This window comes from Miniopterus schreibersii, assembly GCF_964146895.1.
Source record: "Miniopterus schreibersii genome assembly, chromosome: 12".
NCBI classification, from domain to species: domain Eukaryota; kingdom Metazoa; phylum Chordata; class Mammalia; order Chiroptera; family Miniopteridae; genus Miniopterus; species Miniopterus schreibersii.
Window position 1 is genome coordinate 21,707,577 of NC_138112.1, and position 25,137 is coordinate 21,732,713.

At 40.0% G+C, this 25,137-nt stretch overlaps 1 protein-coding gene across 1 annotated transcript in view; it reads right to left on the reverse strand.

Moving 5' to 3' along the window:
- The window catches only part of HEPHL1 (hephaestin like 1), a gene marked incomplete at both ends in the record, with an annotated part of 60,527 nt that overhangs the window by 26,982 nt on the left and 8,408 nt on the right, over nucleotides 1-25,137 (reverse strand). The window contains 8 exons of the mRNA XM_081153631.1: nucleotides 2,574-2,785; nucleotides 4,848-4,979; nucleotides 5,120-5,259; nucleotides 7,810-7,978; nucleotides 10,660-10,914; nucleotides 11,901-12,080; nucleotides 12,744-12,956; nucleotides 21,945-22,189. Coding sequence (XP_081009757.1) covers nucleotides 2,574-2,785; nucleotides 4,848-4,979; nucleotides 5,120-5,259; nucleotides 7,810-7,978; nucleotides 10,660-10,914; nucleotides 11,901-12,080; nucleotides 12,744-12,956; nucleotides 21,945-22,189 — 1,546 coding nt within the window. The remainder of the gene's footprint in view (nucleotides 1-2,573; nucleotides 2,786-4,847; nucleotides 4,980-5,119; nucleotides 5,260-7,809; nucleotides 7,979-10,659; nucleotides 10,915-11,900; nucleotides 12,081-12,743; nucleotides 12,957-21,944; nucleotides 22,190-25,137) is intronic.

Genomic DNA, 25,137 nt, shown 5'->3' on the forward strand with positions numbered 1-25,137 from the left:
ACTGTCCTATTCTCTGGACCCTGCCTCCCTGTCCTGGCCTTGGCCTCTCTCTCCCTGGTTTCATGCCCTTGTACTCACCCCCGCCTATTCCAGACATCTGGCCTTGAACACACCAACCTCACTCATTCCTGCCTCAGGGCCTTATCATGTATTGTTCCCACTGTCTAGAAGGTTCTTCCAGATCTTGCTTGGGCAGCTTCCTTACTCCACCTAGTTCTCTGCACAAATGTTACCTTCTCAGGGCGTCCTTCCCTGACCACACTGTTCAGAACAGTCACTCACCTTCCACCCTGCCTGCAAACTCGTCCCCTTTACCTTACTTTGCTCTTCATAGCACATATCCCTACCTGAAATTACATTTTGTTCATAAACTTATATTGTTTGATTGTTTTCTCACTGCAATGTAGGCTTTGTAGGGATATTTTGGGTTCCTGTCTGTATCCCCAGGTCCAAAAAAAAAAAAAAAAGTCTGGGAAAGCACGCACCCAATACATGTTTATGAGTGAAATAATGGATTCAGATGACCCATGAGACTTTGCTATATTATGTTAACTTGAGTTGATATTGAAGGGGCCATGGATTACTTCCCACTGAGTATATTCCTAATCCGTCTACTTGAGCATATCTGACCACACAGCATCTCAAATTCCTGAAATATCTTTTCTTTAAAGCTGAAACAGAAAGACAACTGTATCTCCTGTCCAACCCAATGTCTTTTTTTCTCTAACATGCTCCTATCTAATCCACCCTTCATCCTGCTGCTTGCTCCAGAGAGCTCCTCAGCAGTGTCATCTGATCACATCTCTCTTCTTCTCAAACTGGACAATACAACCTAAAGCCACAGTGATCTGGTTCCCTGCCTGCCTGTACAGCCTCATCTCTTGGCCCTTCCCGCCTGGCACTTTGACTAAAGAGAGGCCTAGCTCCTTGCAGCAATCTAAACTTGCTGTATTCTGGAGGCCTCTGTCCTTCACGCATGTACCCCTTAACTTTGATGGTCTGCCACCCTAATCCAGCCTCAAGGGCCAGCTTAGCTGTCCCACCTCTGTGGTGCTTTCCTAACGCCTCATCAAAGACGTGGATAATCCTTGCTTTACACTCAGACTGTACCTGTACATTTTCTGCTTTTATCACATGGTGTTTTAGAAGGCGGTAGATAAGATAGTGGGCTATAGAAAGAAACACTGTAGGCTTAAACATTTTCAAAATAAAATATAAAAAATTGAGAGGAAATAAGGGGTCAAAATATATTTTTTAAAGTTAAGGGATATGGGAGCAGGCAGACCTAGGTTCTAATGCCATTATTTTTTTCAAGATTTTATGTAAGTGGACTGACCACGAATGGTATTTGGCTCAAGTAACAACTCCAGGAGACTATAAGATGCTTCTAGGAAACCTCAAAGCTACCGTTGAATGGATGCAACAGGGAAAAAATCAAAAGTACCTAACAAAATGTTTCTGGCACTCAATTTTTTTTGGTTCAGGTGTTTAGCTAGTAGGAAGCAGGGTAGTATATTGAAAAAAGATCAAAGTTGGATGCTCAAAGTTCCATGTTCTACTTCTTGCTATCACTACTGACTACATGTGTTTCCTGAGATATCATTCAACATTTCTTCGGCTTTAGAATAGGAATAATCATTCTCCTTTGCCTTGTATGATTATTGTGGTACAGTGTAAACATTCAGTCTTATTGCACAAGCCTTATTGAGGGCCATTCAGAGGTCCAGGGACACAATGAACCTCCAATAGACATTTCCAGGATTGCTCCTGTGTGCAGGAAAAATGAGTATGTGAGGTGGACCAAGACACTGTGTCTTCTACCTAGAAGTTCCTTTGAGCCCAGGGGTGGGTCTTTACAATGCCAAACATTATAAAACATACCATTTAAATACATAATCTTGCTATTTCTGATGGGTGAAGTAATTTCAAATAGTGAAATGACTGGATTTTCCTCTTTTCATCAATGTGTTTAATATCATGTGGACATAGCTTGGAATGCTATGTTTTGTCACACTAACCAGTGCTACCATCCAAGTCTCTAAGGTGGGATTTGCCAGAAGTTATCTACATGTTTCTTGTCCCTTTGTCCATAGTGATTAACTTCCAGTTTGTAGTGATGAGTTAACTGGTTCTCAACCCTGGCTACACATTGGAATCACCCGGAGATTCTGATGGAATTGGTCTGGAACACATGAATCAAAGCTGTTTAAAAGGGCCCAGGTGACTCTAATGGGTGGCGAAGTTTGAGAAACCTTGTCCAAGAAGAAAGGATCCCAATTTGCATTCCATGTAGATCTCAGAATATTCCAGAATCAAAGCAATGCACAGGGAGAGACCCACCAAATGCCAGCCAACAAGCAGAAATCTTGGGTTTCTGGGTGGGCATCTGAGAGTCAGGAATGTCAGAATGTAAATTTTTAAAAAATTTCCATTGTGTAGAAGTCAGTTTCAGGAGAAAGAAGGAGAAATTGCTTTTTGTAACTGACTCTTTATTGTGATCTAATATCGAGCCATATAACTGATTTTTCCTCCATACAAGCCTGGGAAGAACTTGCTAACATTTGGTGACTTACCTGTGTCCCATCGGCATTGAGAACACCTTTTTTACAGACTAGCAAAGGCCCTACAAGGCCAGCACTGGTGTCCTTGATTGGCTCAACTGCTGAGAAGTAAAGGTAGGTCAGACAGGGAGGGTCGTCAGCTGTTGGGCTTACGCTTTCAGGCACCGTCCATCTGTATGTGAAGGTTTCACCCGGTTTAACATGTGCCCCTGGTTTCACAAATCCTGAGGAGACAAATGAAACAATTACTCAAAGCAACAGCCAAGAACATTATTAAACTTGTCAGATTGGGTCTTCCAGCCGTGGGTGTCTCTGTCTGATATATTTTGCAGGACAGTTGACTTTGCTTTTGTATCTACCCAAGGAAGCCACTGCCACAGTCTGCTGTTTCATGAGATAGAAGCTTCTGTCAAAAGATTGTCTTCTTCATAGATTACATTTAGTATCTTTGTAGATACCGTTTCTTACTCAAATACCAGGTTTAGAGAATATTAAAAGAATGATAGTTGCCCATTTAGCAATTAAATGTAAAGGCATATAATATTATTGAGTGACTTCTATGTGGAATATATTATACTTGGCCCTAAAAAGTTAGGCAAAGGACCTATCTTTAAAGAGTATAAAATCTTGAAGATTAATCTAAGAACTAACCCAAATAGCTACAAGATAGAGAAGGTAAGAGAAAGCCCAAGGTGACAAAGTTGATAAGTGGCATATCTGGTATTCAAACTCAGGGTTATTTTCCTAAGACTGTGCATTTAATCCTCACATTATGGCAAATGAACGCATTGAATCTCTCCTGCTAGACTGAGGCTCTCTGCATCTTGTCCAGAGCTCTGAAAAAAGTTACCCAGTAAATTTGCTGAGTTAAACAGTAGAAAATATAGACATTTGGGTTGTCACTAGTGTCTTTTCTGCAAACATACAAAATGCCATTGTGAGCATTTTAACCGAAGAGGAGTGTGCAGGTACAGGAGATGCTGCAGCAGGGCGGGTGAGGATGGGCCTGGGGAAGAGGACTTTTCCTCCATCCCTTCATCCTCTGTCCTCTGTCCTCTCACCATCACCACAAAGCCAGCTCTGGATGGGCCTGGCCTTACACTGGGATGTGAAGAACTAGCTCGGGCATCCATGTAGTGATAGGGAAGGTCCAAGGAGGCCCAGAGTTTCCCAAGAGCAGCATCATGAATGGAAGGATGGTTCCTGCAGCGCTGGGCAGAAGCTGCCTTCCTTATGTGCAGAGAACCCGTGCTACCTACTGTTGATGGGGAGAAGCTGTACATGCTGATAAGCACATAATACTGGTTTAAAATAAATATTTGTCTGTAGATACAAAGCAAAGACTATGCATAAGATTTTTTTTTTAAATATATCTTTATTGATTTCAGAGAGAGGAAAGGAGAGGGAGAGAGAGAGACAGAAACATCAATGATGAGAGAGTCATAGATCAAGCCCACAACCGGGCATGTGCCCTGACTGGGAATTGAACCCTGATCGCCTGGATCCCAGGTCGAGGCTCAACCCTGAGCCACGCCCGGCCGGGCTATGCGTAAGAGTCTGATGTCAACAAAACATTGGAAATCAGATATTTCCCTCAGCCTTTGCCCACAGAATTCCATGTGACCTACAGCAGGAAATTTCTTCACCTTGAAGAAGTGGGGAACTTGTATGTTTATGGGCATGGCCCATGGACGTGGACATTGGTGTGGGGAGGGCCTGGGGGTGGGATGGCTGTGGAGTGGAGGTGATCGGTGGGGTTAAAAGGGGGACATCTGTTAAAATTTATTTATAAAAAAATAAATAAATAGATAACAATAGTAAAAACAAAATCAAAACCTGATGGTATGTCTCCTTCATATGCTCTTTCTTTTTCCTACCAGTTGAAATCATAGAGAACACAGTTCTCTTTATACAGACCACACCACTTTCTAGGGTTGGAGTTACAATATAGGAAAAAAAAAAAAGGAATGGGAGTGATTGTGAATGTAGCTCACTTAGAGATTGATTACATTTCTGGGGGAAAAGCAAAGGAATTGACATTTCCTGAGAACCTACTATGGGCCAGACCTTGTCCTGAATTCGCTCCATTGCTTCCCAAAGCCCTGTGGGCTAAGTGCCATCATCTGCATTGATAGGTGAGAAGAATAAAGGTTTAGAAAATTGAAATAATTGCCCGAGCTCACTGAGCTGGTAAGTGAAGGGACCAGGATTTGAACCTGGTCTGTCCAGTTCTAAGTCCTTTGCACACTCATCCTGTTTCCCCCCTGAGCTTTGGCCGAGACTTACCATCTATGTTTGGGGCTGCATCAGAGGCCTTGTCGTAGACCACGCCATGGGGCAAAATACTGTAGACTTTGTCAGCTTTGTTGGCAAAGGTCACTAACAGGGTATCGCCCACCTCTGCTCTGATGACTGGGCCTGAGAAATATCCAGAAGAGGAGGGATAGGAGGATGAAAGTAGAGAGACATGAAGACAGGCGAGAGAAGAAGTCATTTCAAGCAGAGGCATAAACATCTCCCCTCCCCCTCTCAAAACATGCCCAATGGTTTTACTCTACCAAGGATTCCAAGATGGGCTTCTGCCTCAGAGAGTCTCTTTCTTCGAGTAAAAGTTGCATCCACATACTCTCTGTACTGAGCCTTCCAGTATTTTCCTCCTATTCTGTTGTTCCCTTGCGTGAAGTAGAGCTCGGAGTCACTGTGGAAAGAACAGGAACCTGACTGAGAACACATCTCTGCCTACCCATCAGCTGCCTGAATGGCGGAGCTTGGTGTTCTGATCTTTAGCCCATTCACCCACCCATCTCCCCAGAAGAGACCACACAGGCTTCAAGGAAGTTCCCAGGAAGAGTCAACCAACATTAAAAGTCATCAGAAGCTGGTTGATGAGCGAGCTCATTTCTTTCTTTCTTTCTTTCTTTCTTTCTTTCTTTCTTTCTTTCTTTCTTTCTTTCTTTCTTTCTTTCTTTCTCTCTCTCTCTCTCTCTCTCTCTCTCTCTCTCTCTTTTCTTTTCTTTTTTCTTTTCCTTTCTTTTCCTTTCTTTTCTTTTCTTTTCTTTTCTTTTCTTTTCTTTTCTTTTCTTTTCTTTTCTTTTCTTTTCTTTCTTTTCTTTTCTTTCCCGTTGCATTTCCTTCCCCAGAGATCCAGCAACCGAAGAAGGCACAGGTCCCCTTACTTACCGGTGCTGGAGTCCCAGAACGGTGTCCTACAAAGTAACAAAGAGCTAACTGGTTTCTTTGCAGAATAAGCAGCCCTCTATCTCCTGCTGATGCCAATATGAATAGTCTCTGCATATAGTAAGCTCTTTGATCTCTGGCATGATTAAGGAATGCGGTCTCTAGTTAATCAAATAGTTAATTAATGGATAGTGATCATACAAGCTCTGTACATGAAATACTAAATTTCAAAGTTGTGAAATATACTACTATAAATTCTGTAGTACTAGCTCTAGGTTATCTTATTTCTGTCAGTGGTACCATCCCTCTCGCAGTCACCCGCGCATTACCCCCTTGTTTTCTCCATTGCTTCTTTGTAACCTTTAGCATGTTTTCCTTTCCTGCCTTCCCCCGCCACGGCCCCGGTTCGTGCCCCCATCAGCTTGTGTTTGGACCATTGTATGGCCCTCTGACTGCACACTCTCCACCCTTTCTTTCACGTGGGCTCAGCTTACTCAGTTTTTTCTCAGCATACACACTACTACCTTAATCTCCAAAATGGCAACCTTCGCAGTCAAATGCCAGCTGTAAAACCTTTGTTTGCTCCCAATTGCCAACCAAATGAGGATTAAAGGAACTCTGCAATTGATATCCAGCTTACTTTGTCCCAATGCTCTCCCTATAGCTCCATGCAAATGCCCATTCACCTATGCAAATCTCCCCACCTACCATCAGAATGATCAATCACTCTCCACTACATGGTTGGTTCTTTCCATTAACCCCTGCATCTCAAATTTTCTCTCTTCACTACTGTATCAGTTCTATCATTCTTCATGACCCTGCTTAGGTCCCATTTCCTCTGTGATGTGTTCCTGGCTATCTCTGTTCTCTCTGAATGCCCAGAGGGCTGACTGCCTGAACAACTCACTCTTATTTGTAACTTGCAAAGTTACTTCTCTTCTGTGCATACAGGGTCTTTCAACACCTTAGGGTGGGACCATTGTCTTAGATCTTCTTGCATTCCTCATGTCACTTTAGGATGTTGTCCTTTCATATATTACATTACATATCTGTTGAGTGTAATTTAATTTCATTTAACATACATAAAATCTTAATATAATTTCAGATTTTAAAAGGTGCTTCATATTCTGCAAAAGGCTGCTAAGACAAAATTTTCAATGCTTATTTTCATTATTCTGTTTATGGAGAAATACTGGTCTATAGAGAAGGTTGATATCAGAGTTTTTCATATATGGTTCACACAAATTCTTTTAATAAGGATCAAGTGCATCATTTTGGTGAAACAATGAATGAATGAATAAAATTTATAATGAAAAAAACAAAGGGAATCTATTGACCACAAAGAGAATTTTAAAAACATTTCCTCTAACATAAAAAGGGTAATAGGGTAATAACAACACTTTTTAGTATCACACTGTACATTTTTAAATGCTTTCACAGACATCATTGCATATGATTCTACAGTAAGAAGTAACAGCAGTCCACAACCATGTAATGAATCATTAGATTCAATTTTAAACATACTATGTACTATGAAGCCAAGAGAGAAAATTATTAACTGTGATTCAGGAGTCAAGGCAGGCCTCTCTTAAGAGGTGACATTAGTGTTAGATTTTGAAGGAAAACAGTATTTTACTGTGTAGGGAGGAAAGGCACTGTGGGTAAGGGGCCATAACTTACAGCAGGTTGTCCTTGAACAGAAAAGGGTACCTTCCTTGGCCAGTTCATTGCCATTTGAAAAGAGTCCTTTCTTATTTCCTTTTTAAAACTGTCTGTTCCATATGTACAAAGGCCTTGTTCTGTTCTCTGTTAGCTTAGTATTGCTCATGGCACTTAGCACTGCAGTTTGCACATAGTTGGTGCTCAAGAAATGTTTGATGAATGAATAAATCTAGTGTTTTAATTTAGCCAGCAAATCTTGAAACAATAAATAGGGTGCCAATTCCAGTAGATTATCCAGGGCTCAGAACTCCTCAAGTGGTGTCATTACGTCACCTATGAGATCACAGGGAAAAGCCTAACAGGTGCCGCTTTTATAAGAGGCTCAGAAACACCTTTTAAAAAAACTTACCTGCCAGAGACATTTAGGGGAAGACCACTGAATTTATTATAGCCTTCAGGACCGTAATCCCAAAGGATTTTTTCAGCCGCTATAAAGTAGTGCCTCTGTTTACCCTTCATCTTGGGATGAGGAGTATCATGTTTGCAGTAACCAACATTGTACTGGCCCAGCATACCGGCTGCAGAACAGAGGAAGACCATCAGCCAACGTATAAATGCTCACAAAAGAAATCATACATGAAAACACTGATAGATTAAATTTCATGAACAAATGTTTAAAACTTTTGACCAGAAAATAGGACCATGAACAAAGTTAAAAATAAAGAATAAATAGCAAGATTTTGTTCCTCTTTATTGCTGCATAATATTCCATTACACACACACACACACACACACACACACACACCACGTGATGGACCTAGAGGATTTATGCAAAACATTGCTAAGGAAATATCAGACAAAAGTATAAACTTATCTGTAAATTGATGTTTACCAGTATAGTTTATAAAGGCAAAAAATGGGGGAAATATAAATATTAAGCAATAGAGTACTGGTTAAGTAAATTGTAATCTTTTTATAACGAATACTGGAGCCCGGCTGGTGTGGCTCAGCTGTTGAACATCGACCTATGATCCAGGAGATCCCAGTTCGATTCCCGGTCAGGGCATGTGTCCAGGTTTCAGGTTTGATCCCCATTAGGGGGCTTGCAGGAGGCAGCCAGTCAATGACTCTCTCATCATTGATGTTTCTATTTTTCTCTCTCCCTCTCCCTTCCTCTCTCTGAAAGCAATAAAAACATATTTAAAAAAGAACACTGGAAGGGAAGTAGCTCATATTCACTGACATGGAAATATATTTCTGATATACTAACAAGTAGAAAAAATAATCTACAAGGCACTATTTTATTTTATAAATAACATATTGAGTATAAAGGTCTAGAAAATAGTGATGGAGGATATTCATTAAAATGTGACACCATTATCTTTAGATGAGAGTACTGAGTTTTTAAATTGAATCGTATGTATTTTTTAATTTTTCACAATAATTTTTTCTGAAGGTATGGACCACTTAGAAAGTATTGTATTTTAGTAATGTATAAACACTAGTTTATGTCCATAGCTGCTAGCCAAGCTTAGCAATCTTCCTAGTCTCACATGGCTGCTAATGCTAGTTGAAAACTAGATTCTTCTCAGATTTAACATCATGAGCCCCTATAAGAGTAGGGATCCTGTGTTGAGAACACTTAAGACCTACCCTCTTAGGAAATTTCAAGCACATGCTACAGTATTATTGACCATAGATGTTATGCTGTTATTAGAACTCATTCATCTTGAATCACTGAAGCTTTGTACTCCTTGGGATCTCAAGTGTTCCCAGCACACATAAAAGGTAACTATGTGAGGTGCTGGTTATGTTAATGAGCTTGAGTGTGGTGATCAGTTCCCAGTGTAAACATGTATCAAAACATCCAGTTGTATATCTTAAACATATACAATTCCTCTTTGTCATTAGGCATCAATAAAGCTGGGGTTGGGGAGAGGATCTGGAACTTATCTTGTTCATCTTTGTCTTCCCTAAGGTACCTATTAACCGGCCAACTCCACATTGCTGAATTAAATTGAATTGGAATAACCCAGCTGGCTAATGCCGAGGTTGGCTGCCTTAAGTTAATGGGAACAAGGATGTGTTATCGAAGCAGCTCCCAAGGTTTGCATCTCTGTGCTGTTAGTGACTGCGTGTAGTTAGTCAATACCCACATTTAATCACGCAGCGTTTCTTCTGCGTGTATCTCACTGAGATACTTTGTTTTCCTAATCTTATTTTCACCATGTGAGGCCAGACCTATTATATGTCATAGCTCTAATGTTGTCAGTGCTTCTTAACTAGCATCTAGTGGCCAGAATCTCCCCATTGAAACCTTTCTGCACACAGATATCATATTTTTCTTCCCAAATCGCTGATCTGATTATGTCACTAGTGTGTTTAAGGATCTAGAAGGGCTCACTATTGCCTTCCAGACACAGTCCCACCTCCTTACCCTTGCCATTCAAAACTGCTCCCATTGGGGCCAAACGGCCTCTCTCGGCTTCTCTCAGCACTCCTCTCCTATGTGGTCCCCAGGAACTAGGACCAAGTCATTCAGTAGGCATGTAAATCAACAAATGTTTATTGTACGCCTTTCATAGGATTTTTCACCTATCAATGGATCTTGTCTCGATACATGGAAGAATGTATTGACAAAGCAGCCCAGAAATGAAATGGGCTGCTACAGTTACTTAAAAAGAGATGCCCCAAAGGACATTGAAGAATTGGATGGGGGATTGGTTGAGATTATCTACAAATTCCTTTCCAGTACTAAAAATTTGTTATTCTACTTACAGTTGCTCTTAGAGAACATGTTTTCCCAGTCCATGTTGCTTCCGCTACCTGGAAAGCCTTTCTTCCCTTCATCTATTCAATTTCTACCCACTTCCATGCTCAGAGTAGGAGCCAACTCCTCAGGAAGCCTCTCTGATCATTCTAGAGAAGTGACTATGACACCCAAGGAGCATTTATCATTCTGCCTCTAGTGTTACTCATTTTGTAAATGTCTCACTATGTCCAACTACTAGATTGTAGGTTCTTTGAAGGCCTTATCATATCTTTCAATTGCCTCTCACTTGGTTCATAGCAAGCAGATTAATCAATATCTGTTGATAGGATGCCACATAAGCATTGTACATTTTCCTGTATATTTAATATTTAATTAAACACAACACATACAAAAATCTACCTAAGAGCAAGCACTGAATGAGCACCATTGACAGTGAGATTTAATTGTTCCATTGTAACCTTCTTACATGGGTCTTTGTACTTTTACCTTGCAGGTGATCACTGACTTGGCAGGTTATCATCCATTTCCCAGGATTCTCAGCTATCATTTCTGTTGTGAGAAAGGTGGCTGGGAACAGGTTGACAACATCAGTCCGATGCCCACGGCTGATGAAGGTGTTACCATAAAAATAGATGGAATGGATGTCTATCTCATTCCCCATCCCAAAGAGGTGCCAGGACACTGATTCACCAACACACATATCAGGCTCTGGGAAGTTTCCAAAGAGGTATCCATTGAGGGCTGAAAAACAGAAGCACATTAGTGGAATAGAGGCCCCTGCAGAGGCAAGCAGAACCAGAAATTCTGGCAATTCATTTTCTAGTACAGCTGGAAAACCAGCGCAGGTCACTTGACTGTAATGACTTTGTACAGAAAACTCCTTTTATAAAATATAGTCCCAGAAAGGAATGAAAGGTATTGGTCTTTTTGAGAGAAAAGCACTCAATGAAAGGGACAGTCAGCAAGAGTGAAAACAGCCTTGGAGCATATGTGGACACAATGAGATCAGGTGTGAACAGTGCTGCTCATACTTCCAGGACCCCTCAGCCTCCTCTTTTCCCAATCCTTCATTTGCATATCTGCCTTCTCTCCTGACTCTGCTCCTTGCAACCAGAAACCCTGTCTTACTTATCTTACAGCTATCAGAACCTAGTAGAAAACTTGGCACATAATAACTACTTAAAGTGACAAAAGATTGCAAACAAGATGGAAAGAAAAGGTACTGATTAGAAGGGACTTATGGCACATAGTGAATGCTCAATAAATGTCGTTGATTTAAAGAATGTCAGGGAAAATATAAATTCACAAGTGGGTATTTGAACTCCAGGCATAGCAGAGTTCTTGAAATTTAGCAGCTGCTTAGAACGTGGTTCCTGGATAAAGCAAGAGGTTGAGAATCACGGGATTATTACAGGATGATGATTCATTCTCCTCTGGAGTCACCTCCTGATTCTTTCCTGATTCTTTCCTGATTCTAACATTAATCCTTCTGCTTGCTGTACCATAGCTTTGTTACACCAGTTTAGCTTCTGTCTATTGCCTCGCCCCTTCTCAGATCGCTCTGGGTTCTGACATGGAGTGTGTGTTTCATATCACTTTCTAATCATTCCCATCACGCAGGTACCAATCTTGGAAAACTAAGTTCTATATTTCTGTGTTTTTCATCCTTCATAGTACCAGATATACACAGGCAGTCGGTATGTGTTTGGTAACACGGGGGGCACTACCATGCATTTTGTTACTCCTCTGGAAAACAGCATCGTTTTTGTCAACCGAGTTGGGGTCCGTGCAGAAATGCCTGATATTTTCATCCAGGTACCAGCTTTGGTTCTCATCCACCAGAGTAAACATTATGATGAACTCTCGGTCCACATCGGTCCTTGTCCCTGAAGATTTGTTCAGGACACCTACCAAACACATTCAAAAGAGAAGAAGGAAAAGCTCAGAACGACCTAAAGCAAGGTGAGCTTTGCTTCCCACCAATGGTGTCACATCAAAGACCTATATGTACAAGAGTAACCTGCACCATGCAAACAGCAAAGGCCGTTCATGGAAATGACAACTGTAGAGGAGAAAAGTCATAAAATAGGGATCTTCACAACCACAGGCTTGGAAATCTGTCTATCCCTAGAGAAGTCAACTTTCTTGACAGAGCACAGACACACCTAATCGACAGGGAAGAAAACAGCAACGTGACTATGTGGGTGAAATCCTGAAGCAAAGACGCTCCTGGTCGTTTGACTACATGTCTCACTCTCCTATGTGTGGTCAGTGTGGTGTTAACAGCTGTGAATATGGAATGTCCTGACTTTTTCTTTAAAAACAAAACAAAAAACATACGTTTCAGAAGGCTATAATGGTTCTTAGACAGGAGTCTGAACTATTGCACCAGTTATGGAGTCAGATTGACCTTCTATGTTAGAAGAATTTCTCTAATCTTACAGAAAGCTTGGAAAAAGAGGCACATTCTCTATAAAGCAAAGGAGGTAGGCAAAACAAGACCTGAAATGTATACACACTTTTTATCACACCTGGGTAAAGCCTCCTTGGTGGGGGGAGCACCTCCTTACCTTCCTTGCACACCAGCAGTGGGCCAATTAGCCCAGAGCAGATGTCCTTAGGGGCGTCGATGTGCGAATGGTACACCCAGGTCAGGCAGTTGGCGTCCGCTGGAGCAGGGGCGTACTCCTCTCTCACTGGCCAGACATAGGTGTAGTTTTTGCCAGGAGGAACCATATCATCATTCTTGTTCTTCCCAGACGTTCCATCTGGGTACAGGGCTCCTTCCAAGAAAAGAGAAAACAGTTAAACACAGAGACCACAGGCTACCACGGTGAGGGCCAGAGCTTTGAAAGCAAACCCGTATGAATTAAAATTCATTTCCTGTGGGCTTGAAGCAAATTACTTAAATTCTCAATGCCTCAGTTTCCTATCAGCACAGCTGCAATGTTACTATGAAGGCTGAGAGGGAGATGGATGTGACAACACTCCAAGTTCATTCTCCATTGTCTCATTCATTCACTTAACAAACCCCGTGCCAGCAAATGTGCTGGTGTTAGCAATATAAATTCAAATAAGACAGCAAGAGCAGGTGTACCCAAGGCAAGCCGAAGAAAAGATATAATTAAAAAAATCTAACATACCTTTTTAATAAATTCTGCCGTGAAACATCATTTGGTTTTTGGAGAAGGATACCAGGAGAAAACAACAGCTAAGGCCCTATTGTGTGCCAAGCATAGTGTGTACTCTGTGTGTATTGCCTCGCTCCTCAAAGCAGCCCCATGTGGTGTGTGTTAATATCTCGTTTAGACTGAGTCAAGGTGACACAGCTAGCATGTGGCTGGGCCAGATTTCAACCTAGTCGTGCTTGACTGCCCACTACACTATGATACTTCCCCACAAGTTATTGGGAATATAGTGTGTAGACTGTTTACATTTTTATTCACTTTATTTTTACATACTCTCTTTTTATGTATACGTTTATGTAAAACTTTCTTTTACATGCTATCTTTTAATCTGAAAAAATATGAATTATTTTACAAATTTACACTCATATACTATATAATACTGAAAAGATAAAGTCAGAGAACAAAACTTCTATAAAGGAATCAGAAGATTAATGTAATTAGTTAGATCCCATTAGTATTAAGTGTAGCTCTGAATTTCCTGGTTATATTTAGGTTATATTATTATGTCTAGCTTTAATATGTATTAGGTTGATATAATTAGGTTATATTCTTTCTTTGTCCAATAAAAAGGATCTTACCAGTTCCTTAAGAGAGATGATTTTTTTTGTTGGTATTAAATTCTAAGAGAATATTTTCAAGAAAATCATTATATACAAATTATTGCATGATATAATAAATTATGTCTTCTATGTTTTCAAAAGTTGCAAAAATGTTATTTTAAAAAATAATTGCTTACATTGTCTCTAATATAAGGTGAGAATATAAACCTGAAAAATATTTCACAAAACCGTTTTTACTCAAAGTTAAACTAATGTAGTTTACTGCTTTTGAACTTGATAAATGATCTAACCTGATAGAAGAATAGGAAAAATCCAGAGTTCTACCCACCATCCATTAAATCCAAATGACACTTAAAAAAATTCCTGTTACCTAACCTCTCAGCGGCATTTGATATTATTACCATTTTCCTCCCTCTTAAAAGAATTCTCTTCCCTTGACTCCTGTGACATCACACCATCCTCCCTGGTAACTCTTTTTGGGGTCTACTTTTCCAGTACATTCTCCTCTATCTATCATTCACTGTCAGAAATCCTCAAGTTACAATGCTGGCTCCAGGCCCAGAGCCCTCTCCCGGGTCGATAGCACCCATCCCAACAGTGCTCCAACAGGCTACGTGCCAGCAACTCCCACTTGCACCTGGCCTCTGAACTTTACATTGATATCTTACTGTCTACTGGACGTTTCCACTTGTAAATCTCAGAAAGATCTCCAAAGCAACCTTTCCCAAAAACAGGCTCTCCCAAGCCTGGTCCTCAGTCACCACCCCGTCTCCATGAAAAACACCACCAGTACCCAATGCCACAGGCTAAAATCAAAGGAAGCATTCTCATCATCTTATTCTCCCCCCATTGCCATTTTCAAATTACCACAAGGTCCTGTCCTCTATTCTTCACAAATTTATCCATTCATGTCCATCTCCGCAGTCACAATCCTAGTCTGAACAACATTATCTCTCACATGGACTTCAGCAGTGACCTCCTAGCTGATTTCACAGCATCTCTTGCCTCTCTAATACATTTTCCAAGCCATAGCAAGAGTGTCTTTTTAAATCTCAAATCTGATTATATTTATATTGTTCTTTACTTAAAATCACTCCATGACTTCCCATCACTCTTCGGATGGAGGTCAAATGTATTGCCCAAAGATTGCAAGGCCCAGCATAATCTGGCTCAAGCAGTCCTGAACCCCCTGGACTAGGTCAGTTTTCGAAAATGCATCCCACAGAGAGGAGGGCAGTGGTGACAGTGGCTAAGTTCACAGCCACTGAAATTAGACTGCTTGTAATCAAATCCTATCTCCATCACTTATTAGCTTGTGACTTAGGCAATTCCCTTCTCCTCTATGAGTCTTAGTTTCCTATCTGTAAGATGGTGATAGTTATAATCCTTACCTCATAGAGTTGTTGAGGCTGACATGACACAATATCTATAAAGCATTTACCATAGTGCCTGTTATATAGTAAGCATTCAATAAACATTGGTTATTATTTATTAATAGCACTTACCTAAGTTTTAAATTATGTATATATATAAGGTGCGTGACTGCTTGACTAAGGCCTGTCTCTCATGTTAGACTGTAACTTTCATAAAAATTAGGTTTGTTTTTGCTTGAAATTGTATATGCAAGACCTATCCCAGCACTTGGTGTGTGCGTACTCAATACATATCTGTTGGATACAGTAATGAATGAGTGACATGACTGTACACCATTTTTATCCAAAGCCCTGTGAATAAAATGCATGGCTTGGCAGTTTCTGAATTTATATATGGAGAGGCTACAGGTCAGGAGTTAGGGAAGGGTGTCTTGAAGCTTCAACCAAGATCACACAGTTTGCTTTAATTACGATACAAATCAATACAGATAGCAATTTTTCTAGAGATTCCTTTAGTCACAATATATTTAATGTGCTTTCTTTTTGTTTATTATTATTGGGAGTCATTAATGGCTATTATTGAAAGGTGAGGCTAGAGTCCCCAAACAAATCCTTGGTGCCACCACTCAAGATGAGGAATATCGTTTGGGATCCAACATAAACAGTAAATATAAAATAAAAGTGATTTGGGGGCAAGTAGCTTATTAAGTTGTTCCAAAAGTTATTCCCAAGAAGGAGTTTGACAAAGATTTTGAGCAATGGTAACATTAACAATATTAAAGTATTTTTAAAACCATTAATTTGGCTGTATGTATTCTATGATATATGGGCTTTTAGAAGTTATACAGATTTTTACTCATCAGATTTGAGAATATTGAGGATTGGTGGGGTTGTGGGAGAAACAGGCTAGCTCATAAACAAGTTGAAGAGTAAAATGTTCAGATTTTTAGAGAACAACTTGCCAATTCCTATCAAAAAAGAAGAAATGCCTATGAATATAACCAGCAATTTCACTTTTAAAAATTTACCCTAGAAACATAGTTGAAAATGTTTTCAAAAAATACATGAACTGTAATATTCACTGTAGAATTGCTGGTATCAACCCAAAACTGAAAGCCACCTAAATAATCATCAATACCAAGTGGGTATATTCATACAATGGAATATTGCACAACTGTTAAAATATGGTCTCTTTATATGTAACAATATGAGAAAATCTCCAAGATGAATAAAAAATGAACACAAAGTGCATCATAACATTATAATATAATCTCTTTTGTAGAAATAAACAAGCATATATTTATATGTATATATATACACACACACAATAATATATATAAATTTTCTAAGAGAAATTTATAAGAAATTATTAAAAGTGATTGCTTTTCAGATGAGAGACAAATAAGAGAAATTTTTACTTTTTATACCTTTCTGTACTCTTAAAAGAAAACAATAAATTTTCTTTTTAAAATAGTCCTAATACATAATTATATTTCACATGAAGATCAAGAAAGCACTAGTTAATTCTATTATTAAATTAGATAATGATTGTAAGAGTTCTAGTATAAGCATTGGTTTATAGTAACTGCTCAATTAATGTTAGTGCCACCCACCTAACTCTACTGTTTAATTTTTTACCTCTCCTTAGATAATTATGTTGGAGGCAACAACCATGTTTTTCTGTTGTTGTTGTTTTTGCAGCCCCAGTATCCAGCATTGTGTCTAGTTCAGAGTCAACACTAAATTGAGTTGAGGAGAGACTCCAACACTGACAAGCTTGCAACTATAACCAAGACAAAAACTGATTAAGAGAGACTGAGGTCAGCAAATCCTCTCCCACAAAAGTAACTACAAGTTGGATGAAATGGACTAAAAAACAACAACAATAACAAAAACCCCCACACAAACATTTTAGTGCTCCAGAGATTAAATAAAGGCATCCAGCAATGTTTATGCTTGAGACATCAGTTATTCACATACTCCTGGCTAACTCTGATGCTGTGTGCATTCGAGGAGAAGAGGCAACAGGCCCAGGAAAAAGTACAAGCCAAGGCAGACAAAAATCACCTAAACTTTGACTGTTTCCTATCCTTCTAATGGCAGAGAACAGAAGATTTACTGATGCTTAAACACAACCTCTGTCCAATCACTTGCTATCCTCTAAGCTGGGCAGATACAGAGGTGACTCTCAGTAGACAGGCTTAGAAATAAAAACAAGAAGAAAAAAGAACGGAAAACTTAGTAGCCATACACTATAGGAAAGATAGATTTCCCAGATTTGTCCCAGGCAGATTACTAAACAAAAAGCAAATAATCAATAAAAAATTGTGTATAAGGCAGGGGTCAGAATCCACAGCTGCTACCATACATCCTCAAAATTGTCCAGTTTTCAACAACAGCAACAAAGTGAGGCACAAGAAAATGTGACCACATTCAGGAAAAACAAACAGAAACTCTAAGTGTCTCTGGATATAGAATCTAGCAGGTAAAGACTTCAAGCAGCTATTACAAATATTTTCAAACAACTAAAATAAACTATGTAAAATAATTAAAGGAAATAGAGCAAAATGATTCAACAAATATAGAATCTCAATAAGAAGACAGATTATAAAAAAGAACCAAGTTGGAGTTTTGGCATTGAAAAAGTACATTAAATGAAATAAAATATTCACTAGAGGGGCTTGACAACAATTCAAGGTGGCAAAAGAGAGAATAAGTGAACTTAAAGATAGATCAATAGAAGTATCGTATCTGAAAGAGGGGGAGAAGAAGATTGAAGAAAATAAACAAAACATCGCGTGTATTAACCAAAGTGTAATAGTCTGCCAAAAGAAAGGGGAAAGAAAAAGGGGCAGAAAAAAATGTTTGAAGAGACTGACAGATCTCAGAGGGGAAGGGGATGGAGGGTGGGAAGACATTAACCAAAGAATATATATGTATATATGCATAACCCATGGACACAGACAATAGTGTGGGGAAGGCCTGGGGTAGGGTGAGGGCTGGGTGGAAGGGGGCAAAGGAGTGGAAAATGGGGGACATCTGTAATACTGTCAACCAGAAAAATTTTTGATAATGTTTGAAGAAATAATGGCTTAAAATGTTCCAAATTTGATGAAAAACATTACACATCAAAGAAGCATAATGAATCACAGGTAGGATAAATACAAAGAATCCATAAGTAGACACATGGCTGTCAAAGTGTTTTTTAAAAGGCAAAGAGGTAACATGAAAACAGAAGGGGGAAAATGACTCATCACATACAGGGGAGCATCGGCATGATTAACAGTTGAGTTCCCTTCTGAATACTGGAGATGAGAAGACAGGAGGATGGTATACTCAAAGTGACGGGGAAAAATGTCATCCAAAAATATTATATCCAGCAAAACTTCCCCAACATAATCAACAGAAGAATATAAAGAGTACACTAAAAATATTTGTTTAACAACAAAGAAGGTAATAAAGGAGGGCCAGAGGAACCAAGAGGCAGAAGACATATAGAAAATAATTAGCAAAATGACAAATGTAGATGAATACATACATTCAATAATCACATTAAATGTAAATAATCTAAGCAGAGATTGTCAAACTGAACTAAAAAATGATATCCAGCTATATGCAGTCTATTCCTTAGATTCAACGACACAAATAGGCTGGAAGCAAAAGAATGCAAATAGTAACGACATGAGAGCTGGCATGCTGTCAAAAGATGAACTAGATTTTAAAACAAGAAATGTTGCTGGAACAAAGATATTTCATAATGATAAGGGTTAATGTGTCAGAAAGATAAAACAATTATAAATGTATTTGTATCTAACAAGAGTCTCAAACCACATAAAGCAAAACCTGACAAGACTGAAGGAGAAATACACAACTCAACAAAAATTGTTGGAGATTTCAATGCCCTACTATTAGTAAGTGATAGAAGTAGGTGAAAGATCAGCAAGAATATAGAAGACTTCAACAACACCGTCAACCAACTCGGCCTGACCTCTATACAACAGTCCACCCGATGACTGCAGAGTCCACCTTCTTTACAAGAGCATAGGGAATGTTCTTCAGGGTAGACAATAGCCTACACATAAGATAAATCTGAATGAATTTAAAATTACTGATAGGATGCAAAGTATATTTTCCAATCACAATGAAATTAAATTTGATGTTGTTAACAGAAAGAAATCTTTCGAATTCTATAAATATTTGGAAATAAAACAATATACTTCTAAATAACCTATAGGTCAGAGAAGAAATCACAAGATAAATTGTAAAATATTTTGAACTAAATAAAAAATGGAGATAAAATTCAAACTTTGTGCTATACAGCTAAAGTAATACTTAAAAGGAAATTTAGAGCTTTAAGTACATATGTCAAAAGAGCATAACAGTCTCAAATCAACATCATAAATTTCCACCTTAAGAAACTATAAAACAAAGATGAAACTAACCTCAAAACCAGCAGAAAAAAGGAAATTATAAATATTTGGGCAGAAATTAATGAAGGAGAAAATGAAAATAATATAAAATAGATAAAACTAGGTGTTGGTCTTTGAAATGATCAACAAAATTGAGCAAATTTTACCTAGACTAACCAAGAAAGAAAGTGAGCAAACTACCACAACCAAAAGTGAAAGAAAGATGGGACATTACTTTGATCATACAAAAATTAAAAGGATCATAAGAGAATATTATAAAAAATATTATGCCAAAGTATTAGACAACTTAGGAAATTAATGAATTCTTAGACACAAATTATGTATGTGTAACACATAATGTAAATAATATAATATGTAAATAAATGTAATTAGCAATTCAAATCTTCCTTCCAAGGAACCCTCTAAGCATTAACTAATAAACTATTTCAACAAGATAGTAAGATTCAAGATAAATATACAAAAATCAATTGTATTCTACATACTTGCAACAATCAAAATATAAAATTAAGAAAATTATTCTATTTATAACAGCATTAGAAAGAATAAAAATACTTTGGAATAAACTTAACAAAAGTAATGCAAATCTTGTACACTAAAAACTAAAACATTGTTGAGAGAACCTGAAGATCTAAATTTCATGTTAATTGATTGGAAAATCAATGTTGTCTAGATGGTAACTCATCTTTAAAATGCATATGGCAATTTCCCCGCGATTAATCGATAAACTCAATGCAATCTTCATCAAAATCCCTAGTGGATTTTTTTAAATTAACAAGCGAATTTGAAATTTTTATGGAAATGCAATGCTAAAAGGTCTTGTAAAGAAGAACAAAGTTGGAGGATTTATCTACCCAATTTCGAAACTTACTATAAATCCACAGTAATCAAGGCAGTATGGCATTGGTGCAAGGATAACACATAGATCAGTGGAATGGAATTGAGATCCCCAAAATAAACCCTTACATTTATAGTCATTGATTTTCAACTATAGCTTATGATTCATTCATCTTTTTTCCCAGGACTCAGTCTTTGGCACCTGGTGGGTAGTCAATGGAAGGTTTATGAACAAAGGCAAACCTTTTAATATATATATTGGTGGTAAAAAAAAGAAGTGAATCGAGGGCCTGAAAGCACATGAAGTAAGGACCTGGCCTTCGCTCTGAACTTTTATGGAGAGTTCCTTTGGGAGAGGCAGGAAGGTGAGGGCCAAGGCCTCCAGTGGCCGGCTGAGATTTGCACACAGAGAGGAGAGGTGCTGCTTAACTGCCTGTACAGACACACGGACAGTGTGGAATGGTGGAGAGAACCTTGGAGTGGGATAGTGGAGTCCTGTGTTTATCACAACTCAGCTCCCAACCAGCTGTAAGGATCTGGTCCAGGTACTTTTCCTCTGAAACGATGTGGGGCTAGATCTGGGAGGTATTTGAAAAACTCTATTAAGGTATGCTTCCCAGAAATCTATGAAGAGGTAAAGACAAAATTAAAGCTTCATAGATGCCCTTATTTTCTCTACATCTAAAAAGATAGACACAGCTATCATGGGACATCCCTTATAGTTACAAAACTCTCCTCAAGTTTACCTGGCACCATTTTATGTGCCATCTTCAGCTGCTCAGAAACACCAAACTGGGACCGAGAGCTTTGCTGCACACTTCAAGTGGAGGAAAAGGGAGAAAAAGGTCCTGAAGTTGGAGAAATACTTTTATATCCAAAGTCTAAGAATATTTCTTAAGATTTTTTAAACCATTAGGGAGGACTCAGGAAACCGCACTATTGATGCTCTTGCAGTGCAGACAAGAAGCCAGGGAGCTTCAGAAACGAAGTACCAGAGACAGTAGCCTAAAGCAGGGGAGTTGAGATGGACTCACCAAGACACCCTCCCCACAGCCACGGCTATTCTGCGGACGGGCCCTGGAAGCTGCTGGGGCGAGGAGCCCTCTCTCCAGCGTGTGCCCGTCACAGCGACAGTGTGCCCGTGCCAAGGGGCCCAGCACCCAGCTCCTTTTCAATGTAACTAAGAGTGAGAAAGAAGGCAGGGCAGAAATAAGAGGGGGGAATGGGGAGGAGAGAAAGAGAAGGGGGAACGGATGGAGATAGGACAGGAGGAGACAGGGAGATGACAAACCGACACATGTATTCACTGTGTTCTTAGACTCCCTTTCATTGTAACTGGCAGTTGCCTTGGAGACACGACACCGATAATACAGGATCGATATTTACCTTCTGAATCTTTGTCGTAGAAAACACCATGTGGATGCAAAGAGTAAGGCCGGGAAGCAAAGTTCTTTAAGTGGATGACAATCACATCCCCCACTTCAGCCCTCAGGATGGGGCCCAGGAATCCAAGCCAGGGCGGTTTGGGGATCTCCGTGGAGTAGGTCTCGTCTGTGTAGTGTCTGTAAACAGCCTTTTTGTAAAGACCGCCTATCCTGTTGGGCCCTCTTTCGAGAAATAAGGTTGCAAGTCTAAAAGTAAGAAGAAAAATATTTTAAAATGGAAATTAAAAGAAAAATCTTGATAACATACCGTAAGAAGTCATAAAGTACATGAACATATAATTTCTCATTTGCTGTTCACCATAACCTGGTAACCACTGGAGAGCTGGTAAGATTATCCTCAATTTACTGATGAGAAAACTGAGGTTAAGAGAGTTAAGTGACAAGCCAAAAGACAAATAGTATTCACAACCAAATTAAAATAAAACCCAAAGACTTTTTGCCCCCTTTCATTCCACACCTCCCCTTTGCTTTTTGTTGGACCAACACTTAATATGCACTTACTGCTCTCCCAGCACTTTTCTGGGTTCTGCAGAGGGACACAAAAGAGTTCATTACCTAATAACAGAAAACTTAAGGGGTTGCATGGGTGCAGTATTTGATTAGGTGCCAAGTGAGTGGTTGATGCATTGATATAGGTTCAAATATTCTAGGAATATATTTGTTCAGAAAAGGAAAAGATTGCAGGGGGTAGAAGAGGTAAGAAAACACTTCATGAAAAATGCTGGAGTTAAGGAGAAGTAGGATTAGATAACAAAATGGAAAAGTGAGGACACTGAGCAGGGACAGAGCATGAGCAATGAGAAAGAAGCAGTGCACATAGTATTGGGGGGGGGAGGTTATAGGCTGGGACCCCAGTCTGGAAGGGGGGGAGTGAGAAGTATGGATGCAGGTAACATCTGGAAAAAGACTGACCACGAACTTTAATTCCAGGTTGAAGAATTTAGGATTTATCTGGGAAGCACTGGTTTTCCATGAAGTGGTGATATGATAATCAGTATTTAAGGACCATCCTTATGACAGTGGTGTGCAAGTTTTAGAGGAGTCAGGCAGAGGGGAGAGCAAAGGTGAGGGGAAGGGAGGCTGTAGGGAGAGCAGCAGAGATGGGGTGGGGTGTAGTGTTGCAATAGAAAGAAAGGGGTAGATGTGAAAAAACAGGATTGTAAGATGTGATGTGATTAGATGCCCTCCTGGGACCCCAGGATGAAGGCAACACTCAGTCCCAGGGTCTGGGAGCTTGAGATAATAGCAGCACTGGTGACACTGCTTCAGAAGTGGCCATACAATCTTCTCCTGGGAAGATGGAGCTCCCTTCCCCACTCTCGGTCTTTGCTTAGCTCAGGGTCCAACCCCAGAAGTACTGGCTTCTGCTTGAGTAAAAGCTCCACCACTCCCAGGTGCAGCCACCCTAATGTAGCTGTGCCCCTCTGAGGGTGAGCGGCTGGTCCCACCCTCATGAACACTCCTGCACCGGCACACACATGCATTCCCTCTCAGTCATTCAGCAAACTTTATGTCAGTCCTGGAATACAGAGAAAAAAGGCAACGCCTTGAAGGAGCTCTCATTCTGAAAAAGACAATCCTAAGAACACCAATTATGTTCTGGGGCATCACTCTAGAGGGGAAGACCAATCAGGGGAGCCTTCGCAGAGGAAGTAATGCCTAAATATGGTATCAAAGATCAAAGAGGAGTTACCCAAGCGATGATATGGAAAGGGCTGAGGTAGTAGACACTTTGGATTCTGCTGACTCAGTGCCCACACTCCATTCTTTGATTTGATAACACACCTTCCCCATTCCCACGCTAAGTGCTCTGGAGGGGGCTCCACCCCAGCTCTAGTGATAGAGCAAGTGACTCAGCCTAACCGATCAGACATCAAGTCCCCTCAGATGTTGTGGAGGGAGGCCTTGTGATCCAGGCCTACCCACCCAATGGAATTAGGCAGGGCTGGCACATGTGGATGCCTGGGCAGGCTAGTAATCTGGTGCTCTGGGCAGATAACTAATATGTGGCTCCAACTGATACTTGCAAAAAATCCTTGTTCACCTCTTATTTGGTGAAAAGACTGAGTGCTGTGGAGAGGAGAAGGTGGTCTGGTGGTGGCAGTTCTCACCTTCCCCTTGGTCACAAGAAGAAGGAACCCACACTACAGTTCACTGGACCAGTCCTCCTTGGAGGGACTTAAGTGACCACCTGTTATTATTTGAACATATACCCTGAGGTCTCCTCCTTCTACCTCCCAAACCCCAACTCAAGCAGAGAAGCTCTGGAAGTTGTCATTTTCTCCACCTTCAACATCATTTCCAGTGAATTTGGTCTGCGCAACGATGCCTCCAGCGCCCCAGAGATGTTCTAGTGCCCTTCAGAGGGGAGGCCCAGCTGCTCCACCTCTTAATCTGGCTCTGCTGAAGACCCCTGGAAGCTCTCCCATCTCCAAGGCCAAGGCCGTTCTCATTAAAAGGGGCTTTTGCTAACAGGTTTGACCATGTCCTATGATCAATTTAGGTGGTCTAGGGCAGGCTGGGTGCCTCAGTTGCTTAGAGTGAGGAAGTATTAAAGTTGTGAAGAAATTGCTTTTTAACTTTAAAACCATGCTATGGTGTATTTAAATGCTTCTCTTTTCAATTTTGCTATGCAATAAGCTTCAGTTTATAAATTACAAAAAGGCAAGGTGGTTATAAACCCTACTTGTTAGCAGACCCCTGGGAGAAAGAAAATAGTCTTTGAAAGGCAAGCCTGGCAAACCAAAGCTCATAAGGTTACTTGACGGATATCTGGAAAGATGTTCACTGGATATCTCCTTGTAGCCACAAACTCTACCCTGGACCCAGGCATCATCAGATATACAAATGACCCTTGAGCAACGCGGGTTTGAACTGTGTGGATCCACTTACGTGCAGATAGTTTTCAATAAAAAATGTTGGTCTGCTGTATCCTTGGGTTTCACTTCCACAGATTCAACCAACCACGGATAGAAAACAATATTTTCGAATTCCCAAATGCGGATTCCCAGTTGTGGATCAAAAATCCTGTCGAACGTCTGATCCCCTCACTTATGTGCTTTGGGCTCCCAACACACACAGACACACACACACACCTATGAGTAAACACATATGCAAATACATGCTGAGCAAAA